The 23,654-nt window shown below is 41.5% G+C and overlaps 1 protein-coding gene across 4 annotated transcripts; it reads left to right on the top strand.

Annotated features, from left to right (window-relative positions):
• The first annotated feature begins 1,304 nt into the window (after positions 1-1,304).
• Positions 1,305-23,461, top strand: cers6 (ceramide synthase 6). Of its 4 annotated transcripts, XR_016490544.1 has the most exons (12): positions 1,312-1,648; positions 3,514-3,619; positions 4,505-4,635; positions 9,638-9,695; positions 12,887-12,937; positions 13,076-13,168; positions 15,220-15,278; positions 17,019-17,147; positions 17,573-17,679; positions 21,566-21,722; positions 22,167-22,190; positions 22,422-23,461. XR_016490544.1 is itself a non-coding variant. In XM_021579081.3 (11 exons), the coding sequence occupies exons 1-11, from the start codon at positions 1,479-1,481 to the stop codon at positions 22,581-22,583; spliced, it is 1,188 nt and encodes a 395-aa protein (XP_021434756.1). In that variant the 5' UTR covers positions 1,305-1,478; the 3' UTR covers positions 22,584-23,461. The 4 variants fall into 4 exon arrangements, 2 of the variants coding, with proteins under 2 accessions (XP_021434756.1, XP_036814742.1); XM_021579081.3 differs by lacking the exon at positions 15,220-15,278 and having other exon boundaries at positions 1,305-1,648; XR_016490545.1 differs by lacking the exon at positions 22,167-22,190.
• The last annotated feature ends 193 nt before the right edge of the window (positions 23,462-23,654 follow it).

Below are 23,654 nucleotides of genomic sequence, written 5' to 3'. Positions count from 1 at the left end.
CTATGAGTGTGCTGGTAAGTAGGGTGGCATGATTGACTAAGTATTCATGTTGATACAGTGCGTTTTCCATGTATTTATTTTTTGCTTTCAATGGCTATGGGACATTTGCCTAACCAAAATGTGTCAGGAACAGTCAGGACAGGAAGTCGGGAACATATTATTATTCAATGAGTATTTCAGACTAACAACAATATAATCGTATTATTCTGCATTCTATTGAGGAGAAAAAATATCAACAGTCAAGGTACACTCAGCCTATTCCATACATTAAGCTAAAATCATAATTTAAGATACATTGCTATTGCCATACACCACTTATGCGTGAATACCTTTGTATAGTGACTGCATGTGTGACATTTCAATGCACCAATCACTTGCGGAGGAGAAGATGCCTGATTCATTCTACTTCCCTACACTGGAAAGAGCGAGGGAGAAAATAGACCAGTGTGTTGTGAACAACAGCGTGAGCAACAACAGTGGATCAGAGGTTCGCATCATAATAAAGGTCCGTCATTGAAACTGACGCAAACGGATAAAAATAATGGAATCATGCCACAATTGAAACAAGTTTGGAATGTTGTTAAATAAATTCAACAAAAGACAATTATTAGTTCATTTTAAAAATCAGTTGATTGCACTGTGGATGTATTTGAATTCAGAATTGCATTGGAGGCATACTTAAATGTACAGCCTAACCTATGGATTGTGCACCCATTAAATGGGGTATCAGCCTACTCAGTGACACTCACAGAACACAACAATGTAGAGTTTACACAAATATTAGCGTCTTAGCTCTTATTGCCGGACTTTGATTGTGAGAAATCACCTCTCCATTCGGTCTATTGTGTGCATGTATACTGGACATTAATATTGCACTGTACAGCCTAACCTATGGATTGTACATCCATGAAATGCGGTACCAGCCTACTCAGTGACACTCACAGAGCACAACCATGTGGAATTTACTAAGATGCTAATACTGTATCTGCTAATACTGTATTCACTATTTTAATATGTTGGTAACCCGAGTATGTTGGTAACCCTCGAAGCAGGTGTTTGAAGGATATATTGGCACGTGTGTTGTTCGTCTCGGGCCAGCAAACCATGCCAATATATCCTCCAAACACCGGCATTGAGGGTTACCAACATATTCGGGTTACGAGGGTTACCAAGATAAACATTCCATGTTTAGCATTATCTAGTCCAATTGTGGCATGATTCCATTATTTTTACCTGTTTCATGTTTCAATAGAGGACTTTTATTTTGAAGGCAACCCGCTTTCACTTTTGTTGCTCACACTAATGTCGTTCACGACACACACATGGGAAATAGACGGGCGGCGCGTAGACTGATCCCATCACACTAAAAACCTGGGAAGATCGAGCGTGAGACTGCTGCAACTACGCAATAGGCCATTGATATCGCATTCATTTTTGGTCCATTGGTAAAGTGGACAACGCGTACACAATACAAGGGAATGGCTGGTATTTTGGCATGGTTTTGGAACGAGAGATTTTGGCTCCCTCACAATGTAACCTGGGCTGACTTAAAAAACACAGATGAGGCAACCTTCCCGCAAGCCGAGGATTTGTATGTGGCTTGTCCTTTAGCCTTCTGCATCTTTATGATTCGACTGGTTTTCGAAAGGTGGGTGCATTCAGAAGTGATAACCTTATATTGGTATAACTGGAGATGATGTTGGATTCGTTTAATTGACATGTAGCATAAAGAAAGCCTGTTTTAAAAAAACGTCTCGGGTAGGCTAATGAAGCATGTATCGCTCACACTGAATTTCTAGACAATGACATGCACATGATGCGATGTATCAAGGTAACATTGTAACGTTAGCTTCTCTATAGGCCTGTCTGTTACATTGTAACAAAGCTTCTTCTATATATGAATAATATGTTAGAGCAAAAGAGCTGCATTTGGATATTAATTGTTTTCTCCATAATAAGATGCATGCTGGCCTTGCATCCAAGTTGCAAGTTGTAGCTGTCAATAGGAGGCAAGGACATTATTCGAGTCATGCTCGTATAATGTAGCCTACTATTGACCTTGCAAGGGTCTGTGCTGCCTATGTCTTGATGGTGATCAGTGTTGAGCTTCGTGTTATTGTTGTAAGCATGCCTATCCCATTTGTACATAGCCTACCAGGCTAAGTGTTGACGCTAGACCGGTACACCACTCAGACACATGGGATGCTCTGCACAATATAGACCACAGACATCAGTAGGAAACAGACAGATCCCCTCAGCAGTGTCTCAACATTGCCTAATACTACACTCTTTATATCGGCTCATCATGATATAGCATGTAGGGGTCTGATTTAGATGTGTGTGCATTCGTCAGTAGGCTACAGTTGAACTATATTTTAGTGTAGGCTACATACATGTCACTGATTGGCTGCTGTCACCGCCACCACCGTGACACCTCACTAGCCAGCCCACCACTCCTTCTGTAATCATTCACAATGGAACTTTTTCTTGGAAATATGTGTGCTGTTTACGTCTTCATGGGACAGTTGAGAGGCTTGTTGTTAAATGTAAATGTCTTTGATTACGGATGATATGACCTAATAAAATATGGTCGCACTAATAGGCCAAACAAAATAGTGAAGACTGTGGTTCCTGCTGTGAAGTGTTTCTAGACCGAGATGTTTGCTTTTTAGTGGTAGATTATACACGCAGCTTGCTTATGCCTACACGAGCCTCACATGTACTATTATCGGACAAGGGTATCTATGATACTATTTGCTAAAACAACGTGTAGTAGTACTGGATTAGTGTCCATTGAATCTGCCAACAACTGCTGTTGCTCTTATGTTCCCTCTCACTGAAGACAACACTACCTCTGTCAATAGCAGCTAGGATTCTAAATGACATTTATACTGAGTCAGTGTTCACAATTCACTTTTAAGGCAGGCTTTAACAGATGAGGTTTTTCAGGCATAACGTTTTACCTCATGAATGGTCTGTTTTTGGCTGGTCAGATTTTCTGATTGCTGACAACACACTTCATTTGCAGAGTAAGGACTTTTTATGAATAGACCACTACACTGCTAATATCTCTCTCTCACTCTCTATCTCTTGTTGTCTGTCTCTCTCAGCTGTCTGAACATGGACATTTTATCTTGAGCTTGGCGTACACTTTCGGGAGTTTAATCTTCCATAACCCTTTGTCCATTAATGTGACTGTTAGTCAATCATATAGCTCCATGATGCCATCTTTCATTTATACAGTTGTCAAATTTAGCCAAATTCTTATATTGTGAATAGCTGACGATGCACACTGACATAATAATTCAGCAATTCACACATTGTACTTATAGTTGGATAAGATTTTTAAGCATTGAGATTTATTTTTAACAACCTGTTGTCAATGTGTCTGCCACCATTGTCCCCATTTACCACCAGCAAAAAAACACTTTTCTGAGTAACAACAATTAGTTTGATGATGACACAGTACCCACTGTGAGAATATTCTGATATTGTTTTTAAAATTCTTTGTAGGTTTATTGCCAGACCATGTGCCTTGGGTCTCAAGATACAAGCCAATGGACCACAGAAAGCCCAGCCCAATGCCATTTTGGAGAAGGTGTTCACTGCTATCACCAAGGTAAATAAAATTTTAAAAATAGTTCCTGTGTTTCTATCTTTTGTTTGCATTTTTTAGTGCTGATAACATACTGCATATTCAAATCTGTCTCTTGGCTAAAGGCATTGGATTCAGTCTAGAGAGCCAGACATCATGTTTGAAAGTATTTGTGCCTCGTTCTATTGATGCACCATGGTTATTATTAGCTCAGAAAGGGATGAAGGTCCTTTAACAAATGCTCAGATTCACATACTGAGAAACTTGGCAGACTACCTCCACACAAGGTAGACATCCTCAGTCATTGTGCATCCTCAGAGATGGAAACGAAGGTGTGTCTTCTCAGCTTCTTTTCAGGTGATCACAGTTTCACTTAGTGATGGGGGGGAAAAACCGATAGTTACATATCGGGATAATATTTTTGACTATGTATCATATCGTTTTGATAATACCACAATATTATTTTTGCGCTAGTTGGCTGTACTTGCACCAAAACTCCACTATATTTCCTTCATAGCTTGTTCTTCATCTTCTTTTTGAATAGGGAGCCAATTTGTTTTCAGCACTTTTATTTCCATGACTGATCAAGACTTGTTTTCTCATGGCTCTCTCTTTTCCCTCTGCAGCAGACATATGGGGAGCAATATGTTTGGAACACCGAATCGCAATAAAATCATAGTATCGAATCGCAATACATATCGTATCGGCACCTAAGTATTGTGATAATGTCGTATTGTGAGGTCCCTGGCAATTCCCAGCCCTAGTTTCACTACCCCATAGTGCATCATGCTGATGAAATGTTGAGACATTGATTGCCTTTTGATTTCAGCGAATATCAAGACTGTTTTAACTTCCGACAATAATGACAGCCTTGTTAACAGTCAGGTGTCTGGATCATGTGTTTCCTAGCACCCAGATGAGAAGAGGTTGGAGGGCCTGTCCAAACAGCTGGACTGGGATGTGCGGACCATCCAGCGCTGGTTCCGACAGCGCAGGAACCAGGAGAAGCCCAGCACGTTGGCTCGCTTTTGTGAGAGCATGTAAGAGGTCTCGACAGCTTCAGAATGCCACCTATTATCACTAATATAAACCCATACAGTCTGTGAAAAAGTATTTGCAATTTTCTACTTTTCTCTACTTCTGCATATTTTTGATACCGAATGTTATCAGATCTTCAACCAAAAAGGATTTCAGTGTTTGGTTTTCACCAGGCATAATGGGGCCCATGTTGTCCAAATACAGGAAGCGTTTGGTTGCAGTCATTGCAGCTAAAGGTGGCACAACCAGTTATTGAGTGTAAGGGGGCAATTCGTTTTTCACACAGGGGAATTGGGTTTTTTGGGTTGAAGATCGGATAACATTCAGTATCTAAAATAGATCAAATCAGAAAGGGGGCCAATACTTTTTTTATGGCACTGTATGTGCACATTTGTTCAGTGGAAACAGATTTAAGGGGTTGGATATCTAGAGTTTCCTGTCTAGAGGGATATCTACTAGATGAACAAGCCTGTCAGAGTGGGCTCATGCCTGACACCAGTGTAGCCAGGCTGGCAGTGGGAGAAGCAGCGAGGCACAGAGTGGGTCTCTGATGCCCTGGGGCTGCTCACTCAAGGAGCTCACTGTTAAAGGGACTCACTGCTTCGACGATTGGCACAGTCATTATTTGATCTTCAAAGAGAAATATCCAATTCAGTTTGTCAGTGTGAAAGCACCATGATTCAGTTACTTTGGCGGAATAACAAAAGAAAGACATCTCACGAAAGCATAGCCTCTATGTAACTAGAGCAAATCTGTTTTCTCTATTTCCTGCTAAAAATTAAATCAAGGAAGCCCCTACATTTTAAATATATGCAGTGTTGTGTCTGTAGGCAGAGTGGAGCGGACAGACTCAGAATGGATTGGACGCCTGATTGGTTTCTCTGTTGTCTCAGTAGCTTGCAATTTTCCTAAACTGAACCAGCCACATTCATCTCAGCAGCAATCCTACTGTAATTAGTGCCTTGTATAGAGCTGTTTGGGTTTGATAGGACACTATGTTCTCAGACATTCCAGGATGGCCAAAGGTGAGGCCACTGTTCCCTTTTTCATTATGCTAACAAAGAGAGATCCATTTAGACTGGAGACAGCAGTCCAACGACACGGCACACCGTTATTTATTTTGCAGCTAGTTATATCGGGTCTGTCTGGTCCCCAGTCCCCAGTGGGGCAAGGGCTTTGTTTTAGACCACAGTGCTGGTTGTCTGAACCGATCTGTCTCCATCCCTCCATGGTCCTCAGTGGTTCAATTCTGTCAAGAAGGGGAAAAAACAAAGGTAGTAGATTTTAATCCGCTGAGGTATAAAAGACAAAGCTCATATTTGGGTTTCGTGAGCTGGAATGTCAGGAACGTCCTAATACAGACATTTTCAGGGACATAAATACTTGCATTAATTTGTGACAATATTTATGGTAAAGCAGCGAGGAACAATGTGACAACTCACTCTGCAGCTTTCTGCTCTATGTTGACCACCGAACACAATGGAACCGGGCCGTGATTGATAACGTCTAAGCGTATCGTCATGTTTTAAAACGACAGGACCATGTACCATCTGGTATGCGGTCACCAGCAAAAACGGTATTTAGAGAAAGTAGTTGTGAGTCATAGTAATTGTACATAAATGGCACCAGGCCCGGTCCTGTCCGTGGTGCCGCCCTAGGGGAGACAAATTGCCGTGTAGAATATAGTGTCAGACTATTTGAATAGAGATCATGCATGATTTTTATTTTTTCAAGTATCTGTCTCATAACATTTCCATGAGAATCATCTCCAGTTTTGTAGGCTTCAGAAAACCCACAGGCTATGACTCTTTCTACTATAGGGTCATGATTTATGTTAGATAACTTGAGCATTGTTGGAGCGCTGCATCTCTCCAACAGCACCCTGGAGAGGCACACTGGGCATGGACAAGATACATATTTTGCACCCTTGACTTTGGCAAAGTAGGCACTGCTTATCATGGGGCGGCATCAGCGGTCACCTAAATAGCCCATATGATATACTGTATATACGTCTGAAATGCTTTTGGGTGGAATTATGTGAGGTGCGTCTTGGTCAGTTTAGCTTTCTAATGGTAGGGCCTGCCCTGAATAGCACACTCTTTTACAGTGTTTGACTAACCAGTTGCCAAGCAACCATCTTCTTGACCTATCATTAGGTAAATGAGTCCACCTCATTTGCTTTTACAATTACTCAAGCAGCACAGAGAGCAAAATAACTTGTGGCTTGATTATTTGAATTCCATGAATGGCGGCCTTTCTTCTCATTCACATGTGAAAATATGTTCTGTTTGTAACCAGAGCACGGGTAAGGTCTCTATGTACTGTGATCACTGACATTTGATGTGTCAGAAAAAGGACTTAACATGGATTTACTGTAGTGTATTAATCATTACATAGGCTACCATGGTGTGTTTTCTGTCTTTGGCTGTCAAAAATACTTACTTCTTGTAAGGCCAGCTAAAGCTACCCACACTAAAAACACCTGGATGTAAGCAAAACTCCCAGTGTCACACAGCATGATCAGCATTTGTAAAATTCCCCCTCTGAGGCCAGTCAGTGACAGAGTATGTGAGCGGAGCTTGCCCAATTTGACTGGAGCGTGGAGCGAGATCCCCGAAGGCTGGCGCGTCGGCCTTCTTGCCCGTTCCAATTTAGCTCCAGTAGTGCTCACTTCACGAGCTCAGGGCGTGCTCGGCCCAGCATGCGTCTGTAGTCTCCTTGTGTGCTGCTATAGCCACTTGCTTTAGCTACTGTCATGGAGTTCGCTAAATATTTTCATAAAGAAACTGATAAAACACACAAGTGCAAAATCAAGGTGACTTAAAAAGATGAGGAGCAAGAGAGGGCGTGCGGTGATGTAGTGTCCACAACTAAAGAATCATTGTGGAATCTGAAAGAAGACAAATATCCGAAAGCATGATATGTACTCACTACGTGCACATGCTAACAGAAAGGAATGAGATGGGTAGCTAATTAAGTGTGTCATGGTAGCAAAGTATTTATAAACAAAAAGTCAGATCTCTTAAAAGTTTCCTTCACTTATGTTATATTATCTATACAATAGGCCATAATTGATTTTGGCCCAATAGGCCTGGCATATTCCAACTTTCAAGGAGCTTTCTGTTTTGATTGGGTTATTTTTGCCGAAAAACCTTTAGGCCTACCTATAGAATAAAATATATACATTACAACTCTGCATCCAAAAAAAGGTGTTTAGGGTATTCTCTGCTGCTAACCTGCTCTCCAGGCACTATCACATGAGCCTGAAGCTACAGACTCTGGCCAAATTTGTGTTTCTAAAAATGTATTCAAAGGCATCGTAGACTCATTTAATTTGTATTTTATACCAAGTAAGTCACAGCCCATTTGTGCAATTTATAGACTATAATGATTTAATACAACAAAATGTTGTTTAAATGCTGAGCGCTTAATGTCCCTAACTCCCTACCAGCCTAGTGTGTCACACTCGCAAATGCTTAAACAATGTATTACTTTGTAGGCTACAACCTCGAAATAATATAGCCTAAATAAATCATTTTCGTTCCTTCTTTGGAACCTTTACATGTTTATTCAAATACTTTTCATTCAAGTCACATGGTTTGGTTCCAATACTTCAAAACCAGATGGTAGATCCAGGTAGTCACAAAAATCGATGGGTTAAATAGTGATTTTTAATGAAAGGGGTGAATTTGGAGATGCAGATTTTTTCCCCCCTGTGAGCTCGGAGCATTTTTTTTTTTTTGCGCAATGAGCGGGGATCCCGGCCCGTCAACTCCGCTCACATACTCTGGGTCAGTGACTATTCGGTTCATACAACATCCCTGTCACATCATGCTAGTCAGAGTTGGAACTTCCTGTCTCTGATACATGATGAGTATTCCTGTGTGCTGCTGTGACTGTGTGAAACCAGCTGACAGGCTGTTTCACCCGTGAGAGGCCATATTAATGGCAAGACTCAGTCTTGAATTATTGATGCAATTTGTCATTGTTACGGACCAGAAAAAAAATAATCAGTCTTAGTCAAGTGTTTCTTTAAATAATTCATTTTTTTGTGAGAAAAATAAAAAGAATCTCATTACGAAACCCGTCTTGTAATCTGACAAGGACGTGTGTTAGTTATTGGCTAGCTCTCAGCTCGTTCTCAGTGCAGTAATTAGTTGATTGTTTTGGGCTGTGCAGCAACAGCGTGGCTTTGATCTCTGAAGTGTCAACTGGAAATGTCTCCGTCTCTGCAATGCCTGAGAGCTGTAGAAGCCCACGATCACAGGAGACCCTTTCCTATTCCATCAATTTGCAGCAGTCGTGGGTACGTGCTGGCTTATGTAAGACCAGAGGTTGGGACTGGGAGTGCCTGCCTCCCTCTGCCATGCAGCAGTGCGGTGGCGTCCGGGCTCCAGTGGAAGTGACTCACCCTGGAATGCAGACTCTGGGATGTGAGGGCCACTTCTCTGACAGGCTAGCAGGTCTCAGGACAGGCTAGCGTGTACTGTAACATAGTTCTAGAATATAACCTAGTCTCTGCCACTGGTTGAATTCACCCTTGGTATTCTTCTGTTGGGTTGAAAACTGAGTAGCTGATCAAGATGACGCACGTGTCCACAGGCCTTTCCTTTCCGAAAGCTATTTTAATTTCCTTCTGTGACTTTTGAAAATGATTTAGAATATGATACGTCTACTGTGTTCACCACTAATTGGTCTAAGAAGTAAAAGCTCTGTATATGAAAACCATCAGTGACTCAGTGCTTACAATGAAAGGAACTGTAGTCCGATGAATAGGGGAAAATAAGAGACTGTTTGTTAAGACGTGCAAGTGCGATTTGAGTGCTGTGTGCTGTCACGGTATTGAACAAAGAGCCTGGACAGACGGTGGCTTTCTTGGCTGTCCTTGGATTGACCTCCCTCACAGGAGCTCAAACATGGCCTCTCGTTGACATTCCACAGAGGATGCATCCAAACCCATAATTGTGTTACTGACTGACGCTCTGTCCTTTGTTTTCTTCACAGGTGGAGATTTACATTTTACCTCTATATATTTACCTACGGAGTGCGTTTCCTTAAAAAGGTGAGTGGGCTACTTCCCAAAATCATTTCATTGATGAATGCCGACATCTTTGTTCAGCACTTTCCGTATTGAGGACACGTTCTTCAAAGAGGAACTATAACAGAACCTTGCACTCAAGGATGTGTGGATGAGGTTAGATTTGATGCACCGTGCTGTGCAAGAAGTACCAACTGAAAAAGAATGCACCTCTCAAGTACTCCAACCAGTGATCACTGGTAAATAATTGATAGATTTGCTCTCTGCACAGTATTTATTATGCAGATATTAGTGTCTGTGAGCACATTATCAGTTGAGAAACTAGTCCCTGTCAACTACCACCTTCAGTCTAATGCGGTTGTTACTCTATGTTGATATATAGAGGAAATAATTGGAAATCACATCCTCATTACTCTCTGAGGGTATCACTTGTCTTTTCATGTGTCTGTCTGACTCTGTGCTATTGTGTAATGTACTGAGGCCAAAAGACTATTGAGTGTCTATAGTAATTGAATGCTGCTGATGCTGCCATTAATTTAGAATAATGATTAAGGGTGAATAAGAGACGTTGCTGCGATGAGAATGTCTCATTGCAACAGCTTGCATGACGAAGCACTTTGTGGAATGAGTTCATTCCCTTCAGCTGGGCCTAGTGAGTCTCCCGGAGGGTATTAATAGCACAGGTCTACAGGGGAGGAGATGCAAACTCAACTGGCTTCCCTATAAGTCGCCGTTTCTGTTTGATATAAGTCTCAGTGTGACGCAAAACTCGCCAGAACAGCTGTATTTCTGCCTGCTTGAACGGCAATAGCTTAGATATACAGTACCAGTCAAAAGTTTGGACACATTTACTCATTCAAGGGTTTTCCTTTATCTTTACTATTTTCTACATTGTATAATAATAGTGAACACATCAAAACTATTAAATAACACACTTGGAATAACCCAAAAAGTATTATATATTATATATTTGAGATTCTTCAAACTAGCCACCCTTTGCCTTAATGACAGCTTTGCACACTCTTAGCATTCTCTCAACCAGCTTCATGAGGTAGCCAGCTGGAATGCTTTTTCAACAGTCTTGAAGGAGTTCCCACATATGCTGAGCACTTGTTGGCTGCTTTTCCTTCACTCTGTGGACCAACTCATCCGAAACCATCTCAATTAGGTTGAGGTTGTGTGATTGTGGAGGCCAGGTCATTTGAAGCAACACTCCATCACTCTCCTTCTTGGTCAAATAGCCCTTACACAGCCTGGAGGTGTGTTTTGGGTCATTTGTCCTGTTGAAAAACTAATGATAGTCCCACTAAGCACAAACCAGATGGGATGGCGTATCGCTGCAGAATGCTGTGGTAGCACTGCTGGTTAAGTGTGCCTTAAATTCTAAATAAATCACAAGTGTCACCAGCAAAGCACCCCCACACCATCACATCTCCTCCTCCATGCTTCACGGTGGGAACCACACATTCGGTGATCATCCATTCACCTACTCTGCATCTCAAAAAGACATGGCGGTTGGAGCAAAAAATCTCAAATTTGGACTCCTCAGACCAAAGGACAGATTTCCACAGTCTAATGTCCATTGCTCATGTTTCTTGGCCCAAGCAAGTCTATTCTTCTTATTGGTGTCCTTTAGTAGTGGTTTCTTTGCAGCAATTTGATCATGAAGGCCTCATTCACGCAGTCTCCTCTGAACAGTTGATGTTGAGATGTCTGTTACTTGAACTCTGTGAAGCATTTATTTGGGCTGAAATCTGAGGTGCAGTTAAATGCAGATTTCTGAAGCTGGTAACTCTAATGAACTTATCATCTGCAGCAGAGGTAACTCTGGGTCTTCCTTTCCTGTTGCGGTCCTTATGAGAGCCAGTTTCATCATAGCGCTTGATGGTTTTTGCGACTGCACTTGAAGAAACTTTCAAAGTTCTTGACATTTTCCAGATTTACCTGACCCTCATGTCTTAAAGTAATGATGGACTGTCGTTTCTCTTTGCTTATTTGAGCTGTTCTTGCCATCATATGGACTTGGTATTTTACCAAATAGGGCTATCTTCTGTATACCAACCCTACCTTGGCACAACAGAACTGATTGACTCAAATGCCTTTTAACAAGGCTCACCTCTTAATTGAAATGCATTCCAGGTAACTACCTCATGATGCTGGTTGAGAGAATGCCAAGAGTGTGCAATGCTGTCATCGAGGCAAAGGGTGGCTACTTTGAAGAATCTAAAATATAACACATATATATATATATTTTTTTTTTTAAATGGTTACTACATGATTCCATGTGTTTTTTAATAGTTTTGATGTCTTCACTGTTGTTCTACAATGTAGAAAATAGTTTAAAAAAATAAAGAAAAACCCTTGAGTATCTTTTGACTGGTACTGTGCATGAAAACAACATGAAATGACCCGACAGAACAACAGGAATCGACAGAACATTGCTAAATGATGCACAAAAATGATATAACATTCAACATGGGTGAACTTTTCCTTTAAGTCTCTGTCTTACCAAGGTGAACCTTTAACTGTGTCCTAGCCCTTATCTTCTCTCCTAAACTCAAAGTTGATATAGTATGGGTGATGATTGAGTGACGACTCTGTAATGTAGCTCAGTTGGCTTACTGGTCCTATTCTGTATTTCTTTCCACCAGACAACTCTTGCTATGTTCCACCCTAATGTAAGAGTGTGAGTTTGCACGTCAACTAAAGCGGAGTTAGCATTTGTAAGTAGGTTACATTTTGTTATGGTCAGGAATCATCTCTCGTTGAAGGCAAACTTCTCCTGTGAGAGATAATGATGATGAGCAGCTCATTACCCTGCCTCTGTAGTCTAGGTCCCTCTTGTGGCAAGACATAAGACAGTCTTAACCACATCCCCCAGGTCTCTAGAGCATTCATTATGTGGCCTGGGACCAGAATGAACATTCGCAGTCGTCCCCAGGCTAACGCGCCTGCGATTTACTTTGCACTACTAGCGTACAGCAAACGCTTGCTTTGATTCAATTAAGTTTCCCTTTGATGAAAATGCAATCTGACACGGCTACGGTCCCAAGGTTATTGATGTGCTGGATCTTCATCAAACATTTAGTGTTGAGCCAGAGGCAGCATAGCATTCAGGTGTCGGGATCAATAGCACTTTATGAATGTAAATCCACTTTTAATTTGGGAACAGCATAACGGCACATTAATATTCTGTCCGTGTGTCGTCTCTGTAGACCACATGGCTATGGAACACAAGAGAGTGCTGGTATAACTACCCTTATCAGGTAAATCTCCCATGTTTTCTCTGTTTTTCCATTTGTGCTAAGCGACTTCTTCGCACCTGTAACAGTTATTGTATTTGAAAGGTCTGTTATGCCTAGGTTTGATATAGCTTTCGTGATCTCTGTGTGTCTTTTTCACAGCCACTGACGGTGGACATCCACTATTACTATATACTGGAGCTGTCGTTCTACCTGTCCCTGCTCTTCTCCCAGTTCACAGATATCAGGAGGAAGGTAAGGATACCAGTTAAGTCAATACATTAATAGGAATGATTTATTTGACTGTTTGTTTATCACATTGCTTCCTCCATAGATATGTGTGCATATGATTTAACAGCCATTTCCTTTCAACCAAGGTAATTATGTTAATAATAATAATGCCAAATAAAATGCATAATAATACTTAAAGACTTCACACCTGGTTTTAGAACATTCAGACACCAAAATGTGTTTATTCTCCATTATAATCCTTTGTATTGTGCAGCTCCAGCTTTGATTTACACAGTAGTAATTTCGGAGGGAAGTGCTAATTAATGTTTGTCTGCACTTGCATTCAGGCCTCCTCCGATTTGTCTGTTCCATGACTTAGCTCTATTTAATCTATGTCCCTGGAAGTGGTGCATTTGCCTTGATGTGGTCTAGTCTCTGTTCTGTGAAATCACAGGTGTCTGAGAGGAGGAGATGGATTAGCATTTGCTCCAAACTTTTATGAGTAGAATTTTCTGCTAGCCATTCGAAATTGTTTTCCCCTCGTTTGTTTTGGAGTGAGTCCTATTTCAGTATTCAGTTCCTAGAATCTGCCAATTTTCATCATATTTCTCCATTATTTTTTTTATTTCAGCATAATGTTTGTTGTTTTAGCCACTGATCAAAACTGTCATTAAAAATGTAAAAAATTAAGTTAAATGTTTCTTATTGAATACGAATGGTTTCATGTTGCTGTTGATATCAGCGTGTGTTTTAGCCCTGGTTTATCTGAGGTGATTTTGTTAGTAGCTCATGGTGGTTATATCACCTTTTGTAGCCTAGCTTCCCTTTCCACTTCATCCTGAACGATGGTTAAACACTAATTGAGGGTCAAATAAACAGCTGGGATGACATCAGGCCCAGTCTGCTCACTCACGCTTAATCGCCAGACTAAAGATCAATAATCCATGGAGCACAGCCACTATGGAAGAGAGTGCTGCAGAATTGCTGAATATGCAGACAGACATATATCTGTTCACATATGTTAAGACACTCACGTACACTGCATATACCAAACATTAGGAACACCTTCCTAGTATCCCCTTTTGCCCTAATAACAGACTAATTCATCTGGGGCTTGGGCTCTACAAGGTGTCAAGTGTTCCACAGTTGTGTCAAGTTGGCTAGATGTCCTTTGGGTGGTTGACCATTCTTGATACACACGGGAAACTGTTGAGCGTGGTAAAACCCAGCAACGTTGCAGTTCTTGACACGAACCGATACACCTGGCACCTACTACCATACCCCGTTCAAAGGCACTTAAATCTTTTGTCTTGCCATTCACCCTCTGAAAGGCACACATACACAATCCATTTCTCAATTGTCTCAAGCCTTCATCTACACTGATTTGAAGTGGATTTAACAAATGATATCAATAAGGGATCATAGCTTTTACCTGGATTCACCTGGTCAGTCTATGTCATGGAAATAGTGTTTAATGTTTTGTATAGTCCGTGTATACTCTTTCTAACACATCGCATACTCAAGCTGTAATACTTATTTTACAGGTCAGGGCTCCTCCATGTTTGAGCTGTCAATATTGTCTCTGCTTACGTTTTCTTTTCAATGAGCTATGCTATGCTATCTTCTTTAACACTTGAGAGGTGTCAAGAACAAAGGTTACAATATGGGGGGGGGGGGGGGGGGGGGGGGGGGTGTAATTGAAAACACAGCATGTGTATAAGCTTTACGATTTGAATCATCAATCAACCTTTTCTGGATTTTTCCCAATTCAAATCAGCATCAACAGCCATTCGTTTACATTAACACGTGTCATTGTTTATGGATTTGCCACCTTGGCCCATGGTCTTTTCCAGAGTTCTTGTTGTTCACAGAATGCCAATTTGCATGCATCCCACCCCAGACATGTGCCTGACTCTTCCTCCTCTCTCTGCCCCACCCCATCCACTCCACAGCACACCTAACACTCACTCAATCGCAAACTCACAGCTGTCCCATGATGCCATAGTATTTATGCCCTCACCTCTCATCTCCGTGTTGACTGTTGGCATGTTGTCTGTTTTTGTTTCTCCTTCCAGTTTTTTCATGCACAAAACCACGCATTGAGGAGGTCCTCTGCACCCCCCTGCCAATTCCAGTATGTTCCCTGCACTCTATTTTTGCCATGCTTCCATTCTGCATTACACACCACTGCTCCTCCTCCTCCTCATCCTCCTGCGCTGGGCCAGTTGCTCTGCTGTTGTCCTGCTGTACTGATTCCCTTCAACCTCGTGGTGGACAAGGGAGGCTCTCCCATGTCATCCACATCCTCCAACAGCCTCACTCATCATGACATTGCAACCAGGCTAGCTTGAAATAGATTAGACTGATCTAAACAGGCTGATCTAGACTGACTAAAGGCAACTTTAGTTGTAGTACATATAGACTCCCCTCTATTTTAGTACTTTTTCGTCTAGACGTGATTCTCAAACTCAATAAAGTGTCTGAAGTACAGTGCTGTGAACAAGTATTTGCCCCCTTTCTGATTTTCTCTACTTTTGCATATTTTTGATACTGAATGTTATCAGATATTTAAACAAACCTAATATTAGATAAAGGGAACCTGAGTGCACAAATAACACAACAGTTACATACTTACTTCATTTATTTCATGAACAAAGTTATGCAACACCCAATGCCCCTGTGTGAAAAAGTAATTGCCTGGTTTTCGGCAGGCATAATGGGACCCATGTCGCCCAACAAGTTATACTTTTCACTCATCTGTCCATTGAACATTCCTCCAAGAGTCTTAATGATCATCCAGGTGCTTATTTGGCAAATTTTTAGTCAACATTTTTGTATGAGATGGTTCCCATTTATGCCTGGTGAAAACCAAACACTGCATTCCACAGTAAGAAACTCATACCAACGGTCAAGCATTGTGATTGTTTTAGGATGCTTTGCTGCCTCAGGACCTGGACGACTTGCCTTAATAGAAGGAACCATGCATTCTGCTCTGTATCAGAGAATCCTACAGGAGAATGTCAGGCCATCCGTCTGTGAACTGAAGCTGAAGCGCAGCTGGGTCATGCAGCAAGACAATGATCCAAAACACACAAGCAAGTCTACATGAAAATGGCTAAAAAGTCAATGTCCAGACCTAATCCCAATTGAGATGATGTGGCAGGACTTAAAACGAGCAGTTCATGCTTGACAAGCCACAAATGTCGCTGAGTTAAAGCAGTTCTGCATGGAAGAGTGGGCCAATATTCCTCCACAGCCATGTGAGAGACTGATCAACAACTACAGGAAGCGTTTGGTTGGAGTCATTGCAGCTAAAGGTGGCACAAACAGTTATTGAGTGTTAGGGGGCAATTACTTTTTTACACAGGGGCATTGGGTGTTGCATAACTTTTAAATAAATATGTATAAATTGTCTTTGTTATTTGTAAACTCGGGTTCCCTTTATCTAATATTAGGTTTTGGTTGAAGATCTGATAACATTCGGTATCAAAAATATGCACAAATTGAAGAAATCTGAAAGGGGGCAAATACTTTTTCACGGCACTGTAGATGAGAAATGAAGGTGAGTCCTGCATTCAGAGAAACAACAGAATTGTTGACACAAATCAAAAGCAGATGGGAGGGAAGTTGAATTGCACAGCATATGTTCTGATTAGTGTGCAGCCAGAAAGTGTAAGGGGCTGAGGAGTCCACTTACCTCTGTGAGCACAAGGAATACAGCTGCAGTCATACTCTGCATGACGCAGAGGATTTCATAAAACCCATATGCTCTACAAGTCCCCTTGCTATGAGTCACATAGTGGAGAGCTGTGAATGCTTTCTCTCTCTGCCATTGTGTGACATGACTATGACGCGTGTGTGTGTGTCCCCACAGGACTTCCTGATCATGTTTCTGCACCACCTGGCGACAATCACCCTCATCACCTTCTCCTACGTCAACAACATGGCTAGAGTGGGCACGCTGGTCATGTGTCTCCACGACGCCGCCGACGTCCTGATGGAGGTGTGTAGAGACACGGGACTCGTTCAGCGAGGCACGACGTTGTGGAACGTTCCGATGGAAATATGTTTTGTAGAACAAACATGTCATTTCTTTTCAATTACTTTTCTATCTGCAGCGTTCCAAAACGTTTGGCTACTGAACGTGGCCCTGAAGTGTGTTCTTCACACCCCATGGACATGGGGGAGGCTCCTGTGGTCTTTTGTGGTTGTTTTAGAATCGCACAGTAGCTATCCGGGGAAATCGGCCATCTATCGGGGGAAATCGGCCATCTGTAGATTTGAACTATGTACCGCTAAAAAAAAAAAAATTTGGTGTATAAAATAGCATACGGTGGATGATAAAAAGCAATGTTTATTTTTGTATTGTGCGTTATGCCATTTGTAATAATTTTTCAAATTAACATGCATCTGTGACGTCTGTTTCAGGTTGCCAAAATGGCCAACTATGCCAAGTGCCAGAGACTTTGCAACCTCCTGTTTGTCATGTTTGCTATGGTCTTCATCAGCTCCAGGTTGGGTGTCTATCCTGTCTGGTAAGGATGCTTTGTCTCTACCTTGAATGTATGCATCCCAAATGGCACCCTATTCCCTATTAGCCACTGGTCAAAAGTAGTGCACTATGCTGGGAATAGGGTGTCTTTTGGGATGCAGAATGTCGTCATTATGAAAAAAATACAGCTCAATTGAAATGATGGGCTCGAGTGTCTGTGTGCGGTCAGTCAACACATCACTTTTTCTGAGAATGTTTGTTTATATGCATCTTATCTGTCTCCGTGTGCAGGAGGCATGAATGTACTGTAGATCTCAGAATACTGACACTCCAAATGGGCTTTGCAATTTTTCCATGAAGGTTTTCATTTTATACAGGTCTTGGTGAGTTTTGTTGCTTTGTAGTAGTTACTGTGGATACTACAGTGACAATATGGACATACAGTGCCTTCGGGAAAGTATTCAGACCTTGACTTTTTCCACATTTTGTTATGTTACAGCCTTGTTCTAAAATTGAATAAATAGTTTTATTTCCTCATCAATCTACACACAATACCTCATAATGACAAAGCAAAAACAATGTTTTAGAACATTTTCCTAATTCATAAAAAATGTAAAATAAACAAACAAACACATTTACATAAGTATTCAGGCCCTTTACTCAGTACTTTGTTGAAGTAACTGGCAGCGATTACAGGATCAAGTCTTGGGTATGACGCTACAAGCTTGGCACACCTGTATTTGGGAAGTTTCACCCATTCTCTGCAGATCCTCTCATGCTCTGTCATGTTGCATGGGGAGCGTCGCTGCACAGCTATTTTCAGGTCTCTCCAAAGATGTTTGATCGGGTTCAAGTCCGGGCTCTGGCTGGGCCACTCAAGGACATCCAGAGACTTGTCCCGAAGCCACTCCTGCATTGTCTTGGCTGTGTGCCTTGGGCCGTTGCCCTGTTGGAAGGTGAACATTCGCCCCAGTTTGAGGTCTGGAGCGCTCTGGAGTAGGTTTTCATCAAGGATCTCTCTGTACTTTTCTCCGTTCATCTTTCCCTCGATGCTGACTAGTCTCCCAGTCCCTGCCACTGAAAAACATCCCCTCAGCATGATGCTGCTACCACCATGCTTTACCATAGGGATGGTTCCAGGTTTCCTCCAGACGTGACACTTGGCATTCAGACCAAAGAGACAGAGTCTTTAGGTGCCTTTTGGCAAACTCCAGGTGGGCTGTCATGTGCCTTTTACTGAGGGGTGGCTTCCGTCTGGCCACTCTACCATAAAGACATGATTGGTGGTGCTCAAGAGATGGTTGTCCTTCTGGAAGATTCTCCCATCTCCACAGAGGAACTCTGGAGCTCTATCAGAGTGACCATCGGGTTCTTGGTCACCTCCCTGACCAAGGTCCTTCTCCCCCGATTGCTCAGATTGGCCGAGCGGCCAACTCTAGGAAGAGTCATGGTGGTTCCAAACATATTCCATTTAAGAATGATGGAGGCCACTGTGTTCTTGGATACCTTCTTCAATGCTGCAGAAATGTTTTGGTACCCTTCCCCAGATCTGTGCCTCGACACAATCCTGTCTCTGAGCTCTATAAACGACAATTCCTTCGACCTCATGGCTTGTTTTTTTGCTCTGACATGCACTGTCAACTGTGGGACCTTTATATAGACAGGTGTGTGCCTTTCCAAATTATGTCCAATCAATTGAATTTACCACAGGTGGACTCCAATCAAGTTGTAGAAACATCTCGAGGATGATCAATGGAAACAGGATGCACCTGAGCTCAATTTTCGAGTCTCATAGCAAAGGGTCTGAATACTTTTGTAAATAAGGTATTTTTGTTTTTTATTTTTAATACATTTGCAAAAAATTCTAAACTTGTCTCCGCTTTGTCAGTATGGGGTATTGTGTGTAGATTGCTGAGATTTCTATTTCTTTAATCCATTTTAGAATAAGGCTGTAACGTAACAAAATGTGGAAAAAGTCAACTTTCCGAAAGCACTGTATCTTCTCCAGTAAAGAGAGAGCGGATACAAAATGAGAGACGGGCCATTATTTTTAGATCAATTATTTGGGATACATTTTAGACTGGAGTCTAAAATGACACATTTTAATTTACGTGTCGAAAACATCATTTTACTTCCTCTTGATGTTATTATGGTCTGTGTCTTTTGGTATCAATACCAGCTGGTTTTGCATTTTCACATTGGACTTCCAATTAGATGGATGAATTTGTATTGTACTGGGATGTTTTTGATGTCCTCAGTGACAGGACATCCTACCTTGAGAGAGAGAAGCAGTAGAAAACCCGTCGTAGTCCTTGAATACGTGCTCACCATCTTACTGTGCGATGTCCTTGTCACACTCGCAACAGTAACGTCGACGTAAGAAGGCAAAAGGGACATGATTTACTATCCTGCTCTGAGACGACACCCCCAAAACATTATCACCCTAAAAATATATTTCCTTTGAGACCACACTCGAGGATAGAGCTGTTGATAACCAGGTCCAAATGACAAATGACTCTCTCTTCTGGAGATATTAAACCATAAACCTCTACTGTGCAGTGCTCTCGCTGTCGAAAGGTTTATTTTGAATTGTGCAAGTAAATCCTTTAGAAATGTCTTATTCGGTGATTTCCTCTTCCTTTTTTTCCCCTCTTGTCATGTGGGTTATACAGTATATCACAGTGCAGGCAGAGTGCACCACAGCGGCCAGAAAGCTGTTGCCATGGCTTCAGTATCAGCAGGATTCATACCATGTAGAATTTTTGGGTCCAGCAATATCTCTACCTTCACTGAAATAGCTCAATCATATCAAGCAATACTTTGTGTGCTACCTCACTAATTTGGTGTACAGCGCATTCGGGAAGTATTCAGACCCCTTGACTTTTTCCAAATGTTGCTACGTTACACAGCCTTATTCTAAAAATTGCATTAAAGAAAGAAATAAATCCTCATCGATCTACTCACCTTAACGACAAATGGAAAACAGGCTATGAGACTCAAAATTGAGCTCCGGTGCATCCTGTTTCTATTGATCATCCCTGAGATGTTTCTACAACTTGGTTGGAGTCCACCTGTGGTAAATTCAATTGACTGGACATGATTTGGAAAGGCACACACCTGTCTATATAAGGTCCCACAGTTGACAGTGCATGTCAGAGCAAAAACCAAGCCATCGGTCATTATGGGATGGATTTGTGTGTGGATTGAGGAGAATTTTATTTTAATGTTATTTTCATCCATTTTAGAAGTCATGGGGTCTGAGGGGTCTGAATACTTTCCAAATACACTATGTATTCCATCGGACATTTGAATGAAGGGGTTCACACGTTTAAAATAGGTCTAGTAGTGTGTACAGTATATTACAGATTGACTTCATAAAGTAAATGCACATTCTCTGCTAGAACCCTTTCCACACAGTGTAGCAGTGAGAAGGTTACAGTTCTGTCTATGTGCCGGGTGATGATTATCCTTGGCTGTTACGAGTGTGTGTCTGTGATGTGGAGGATGGAGAGTGGCTAGGGGCTGAAGGTTCTGGGCGTTAGCGTCTTATGTTGTCCCTGAGGGTCTCTCTCAGCCACCTGCCTATTCCTCCACTCTACCTTTTTTAGAGCACCAATAACACTTGAATTCTCTTCTGTTCACCTAGCATTCTAAGGGCTGTCTCTTTACACAAATGATTTGGTGACAGCTGCCTCAGGTTTCCTGACGTGTACTTCAGTTGACAGGTTTTTGTTGATGTCAAAGAGAGAGAGACGCATTTTAAAATCCAAGTCTATTACCCAATTCCCAATAGAGATGTTGTCGCTTCAGGAATAAATTAATCAACTCATTACTACATCCTGTAGCTATGAGCTACACTGAATACTGAATGTGTCTTTTGTGTGGTTCACTTATCAAATAAATTGCCTAACCCCCCCCTTCTCTGGTAGGATTTTAAACACTACCTTGTTTGAGAGCTGGGAGATCGTGGGGCCATACCCCTCCTGGTGGGTGTTCAACTTGCTGCTGATCCTGCTGCAGTTCCTGCACTCCTTCTGGTCCTACCTTATAGTGAAGATAGCCTGCCGAGCCATCTCTAGAGGAAAGGTGAGAGACAAGTCAGAGGTCCCTCCTCTGTGACCTTCTCCTCCAATGGCTTTTAAGAAAGAGGCGAGAAGAGAGGACGTGAGGAGTCAAGGACATGCAATTAAGTTTCTTCCTCAGGTCACATTGTTAGGGTCCCAAATGGCACTCTAGTCCCTATGTAGTGCACTACTTTTGACCTGTAGGGTGGAATTTGGCAGGCAGACATTGTCATACAGTAATGTTTTGCGAGAGGACCATCTTTACGTAGTTAAAGTAATTCTCATTACGCATAGAATTTAGTACTACCCTGTTACTTTTTGTAATTGTAGATGCAAAGCATTGGGAAACTCTTCACCCTCAAGCTGTAATGTACTGTACCACAGGAGCTAATCACTAAACTGTTTTGTTGTCAATAGCCTTCATTGATTTTATTTTTCTATCCCTTATGCTAACCTTTCCACCAAGGTGGGGAAATGGAATCCTTTACATGTAAGTAGTAGAATAGAAAGCGAAGAAATGTATTTGTGTATTATTGTCACATGCTATCTCACTAACAAATCACAATTACAGATTGTTCTGACCCACAAGCCATCCCTTTTTGTTTTTGACGTTTTCATCTTATTTGTAAAATGGGGAAACCAATAGCAATGGTTGTACTTCCTCTGTCATGACATAAGATTGTATATGAGCTGTTTTGACAGCCCCTGCAATTCTCCGCAGGTGTCGAAAGACGACCGCAGTGACATTGAATCCAGCTCTGACGAGGACAACGGTCCTCCGCCTATTCAAAAGCACTACAACAGCACCACCAACGGGACCAATAAAGCCCACGGGACCAACGGGTACTTGTCAGCAGGGGCCCCGTGTCCAGACGAACACTGACTGCCACTATGAGACATTTATAAGCACTGGAGCAAAGCTGCAAACACCATTCATAGATACTACATGTGTGCGACATGAACAACATTGCCTGTCTGGTACTGGAAGTACTTAATAGAAATCTGTGAATGCAGTTCCGTTTTCTGTTTGATTATTTCCATGTTTCCCGTCTCATTTTATTCTCTTTCTCTATATTTGCATCAAACTGCACTCAATGAAATATCAAAGCACTCCTGTTGGTACAGCCCACTCTCGGTTTAGCCAATGAATGAAAGCATTCCACTATTATGGTGAAAGCATGCTGTTTTAAAAGTAGTCTTGACTGGCATACTGGGGGGTGGTTAATTATGTTAGTGTCTTTGTTGTTTTTTTTATGGATATGTTGACAATAATTTGAAAACATGTCTCAACTACTTTGTCAGTGTTAAGGTTAGTTAATTATGGACCAATCCATAATGCTTATCAGTCCACTATTCCATCAACAGGTAGACACATTACAGTATGAGTCTTTTCACTGGCAAAATGCTAAACACCTTGATTTGCTTTCAATGCTGCAATACCAACACATGCCAAAACTGTGACTGAATTTGTTTTGCTCACAAAGGAATAGTAATGTGGTCCCACAACAATGCATTATGGGAAATACAAACATTCTCCTTCCATAAGCTGTAAATGAGATGTCAGTAAAATAATAATGTATGTGTGTGTAAAAATAGGGCCATGCTATATTTTAAATTAAAGCATTTTGTTATAAGTATTCTACAATATTTCTGGTAAGTATTTTTATTAAATGTTCATGGCCCTCTTGGAAGACCGATATAAGGTATTAAGCGATGACTCAATTATAACCCATGACGATATTAAAGATTGCAAGTCAGAAAGTATGTTTGTCGATCTGATTCATTTCAATTAGCAGATAGTGTACATACTTATCCTTGTGACAAGCAACTAAGTAATATTGGTAAATTACATTGACTATGAATGTCAAAATATAAAAAATCTACCTCTTGAAACTTTGATAACCACTCAAGGTTAAGTGGATAATGAATTGCATCTCATAAATTAATAATGACT

The sequence above is a fragment of the Oncorhynchus mykiss genome, chromosome 22 (assembly GCF_057628025.1).
Source record: "Oncorhynchus mykiss isolate SJ-2025 chromosome 22, ASM5762802v1, whole genome shotgun sequence".
Classification (NCBI taxonomy): domain Eukaryota; kingdom Metazoa; phylum Chordata; class Actinopteri; order Salmoniformes; family Salmonidae; genus Oncorhynchus; species Oncorhynchus mykiss.
Note: the sequence above shows the minus strand (reverse complement) of the source record. Positions and strands in the feature narration are given on the sequence as shown.